Raw genomic sequence first — 2,046 nt, 5'->3', positions numbered from 1 at the left:
CCCTCCTGCACTTCCCCCCTGCACTCCAGGGGACCCGCAGCCCCTCCCAGGGACACTATCCTCCCTGCATTCCAGGGACCCACAGCCCCTCCCAGGGACACAGTCCTTCCTGTACTCTGGGGACCCGCAGTCCCTCCCAGGGACACTGTCCCCCCTGCACTCCAGGGACCCACAGCCCCTCCAAGGGCGTGTGACTTCAGCTATTAGGTGACAAGTACAGCAAAGCCCCAAGTCAGAGCCATGGTTCGCTTATTGAATAAGACAGTAAATGTGGCCTGACTGGAGCTGTTTCTTGAAAGAAAACCACCAGCGTTTGTGTGACTCAGGTGAGGAATTTATTGAGCTTGCGGCCAGGGATCCAGGCTGGTGCTCAGTCCTGCTGATAGGGGACGTGGAACCCCAGGGTGGTCCCCAGGGGGAAGTGAGCGAAGAAGGTGCGGGCCAGGTCCTCCAACTGGGGATAGGCTCCCAGGGTCTGGAAGTACTGCACATAGTTCCAGAAGTCAGAGGTGGAGAAAGGCCAGTAGGGCATGGCCGGTGGCTCAGCATAGGGGTCTGAAAGACACAACCACCTGCCTCAGGGGCTGTCCCCGCTCGTCCTGCCCCGAGGCCTCCCCTCCACGATGCCTTAGGGCAGGTGGCCGGGGCCAGCAGCCCCATGCAGTGAGGGGACCCTCCCAGCTGGACGCCAGGCCCCGGGCTATCCCTGATCCTCTGTGGCAGCATCCCGGAGCCTTGCCATCTGGACAATGACCTGGGTTCTGCCTCTCGGGACTCATGGTCTGAGGGGACAGCTCAGGGGGAGGAGAAGAGGGAAAAGGAGGACAAGGAGGGAGGGGGCGGGAAACCTGGCCCCTGTTCTGGAGACGTTGAGGATGGGGGAGCATCCCGGTGGGATTTCAGACGAGGCCACAGCCCCCAGCCCTGGAATCCAGATGCCTCTGCCCTGGGGTCGGACTCGGTGGGAGGGCCCTGGGGTGAGTCCGGTCCGAGGGCGAGAACGCGAAGCCTCGGGGGTTCAGAGGGTCTCTCCTGCCCTGTGCAGCCCCAGGTGGCTGGAAGGCAGGGCCCAGGGAAGAGACTCAGTCCCTCTGCTTGCACAGCTTGGCCTTCAGCTGACCCAGGCTCCTGCTTCCTTCGTTGGGGATAAGAAGCCAGCTCCCACCCAGCTCCCTCTTCTGACCCCACCCCACCCAAACACACACCAGAAAAGGCCAGGAGGACAATACAATACCTCCCTCCTCCTGCACTGGCTTGGCTCCTGCAGAGGAAGAGAGAGCAGTCACCCTGGAGAACCCCCGAGGGTAGGACCCCACCGCACATGAGCTGCCCAAGCGGCCAGGGGGATGGCACGAGGGACAGAACCGCCACTCACCCGCCAGAGGTCCCAGCAGGAGGCAGAGGGCCACCCCTTGCACCAAGCAGGCCTTCATCTTCCCCAGGTGCATCTTCCACCAACCGATGGAGCTACGGTCCCCCTGCAGCACGAGGACCCCAGAGGGTGAGACCCGCCGCCCATGAGGGCCCCGGCTTCCTCCCAGCACCCCTGCACCGGGCAGCTCCCTGGAAAACATCTCTGGAAAAAGGACAAGCTCTGAGTGTTTTCACAGCAATTTCAGTCTCGGTGGCTTCAGACGGTGGTCCCGAGGCTGAGCCCACCACCCCACCCCGCCCCCGTGGCCGGCGGCGACCCCGCACCTGCCCCCCGCAGAGGTTACTGGGCTCCTGTTGTTCAGCCTCAGCCGGAACGGGGACAGGAGTCTGCCGCCAGCACGCAGGCCCCTCTTTATAAAAGGCCAGAGACAAGGAGGCAGACGTCACCTACGTGAGCTGTCAAACCGAATATTTCATCCCTGGCCAGAGCACTGAGGGCTCCTGTGACCTTGTTGGCAGCGGGACCTCGAGAGTCCACTCGTGGGAACCTGATCCAAGGATCAGATCCGGAGAAAAACATCTCTGCACAGGCACTGCTAGGATCTCCAGGACTGAATTCAACACCAGTACTCAGACGCAATTTCCTCTCCACCGGATAGAAGGACGTTCTGA

General features: G+C 62.2%; 1 protein-coding gene across 1 annotated transcript; it reads right to left on the bottom strand.

Moving 5' to 3' along the window:
• Positions 1–312: 312 nt before the first annotated feature.
• Positions 313–1,796, bottom strand: OTOS (otospiralin). Its single transcript, XM_060628022.3, has 4 exons — positions 1,699–1,796; positions 1,376–1,478; positions 1,235–1,261; positions 313–555 (listed from the first exon to the last, which is right to left on the bottom strand). The coding sequence occupies exons 2-4, from the start codon at positions 1,446–1,448 to the stop codon at positions 371–373; spliced, it is 285 nt and encodes a 94-aa protein (XP_060484005.1). The 5' UTR covers positions 1,449–1,478; positions 1,699–1,796; the 3' UTR covers positions 313–370.
• Positions 1,797–2,046: the final 250 nt, after the last annotated feature.

The sequence above is a fragment of the Panthera onca genome, chromosome C1 (assembly GCF_046562875.1).
Source record: "Panthera onca isolate mPanOnc1 chromosome C1, mPanOnc1 haplotype 2, whole genome shotgun sequence".
Taxonomy (NCBI): domain Eukaryota; kingdom Metazoa; phylum Chordata; class Mammalia; order Carnivora; family Felidae; genus Panthera; species Panthera onca.
Note: the sequence above shows the minus strand (reverse complement) of the source record. Positions and strands in the feature narration are given on the sequence as shown.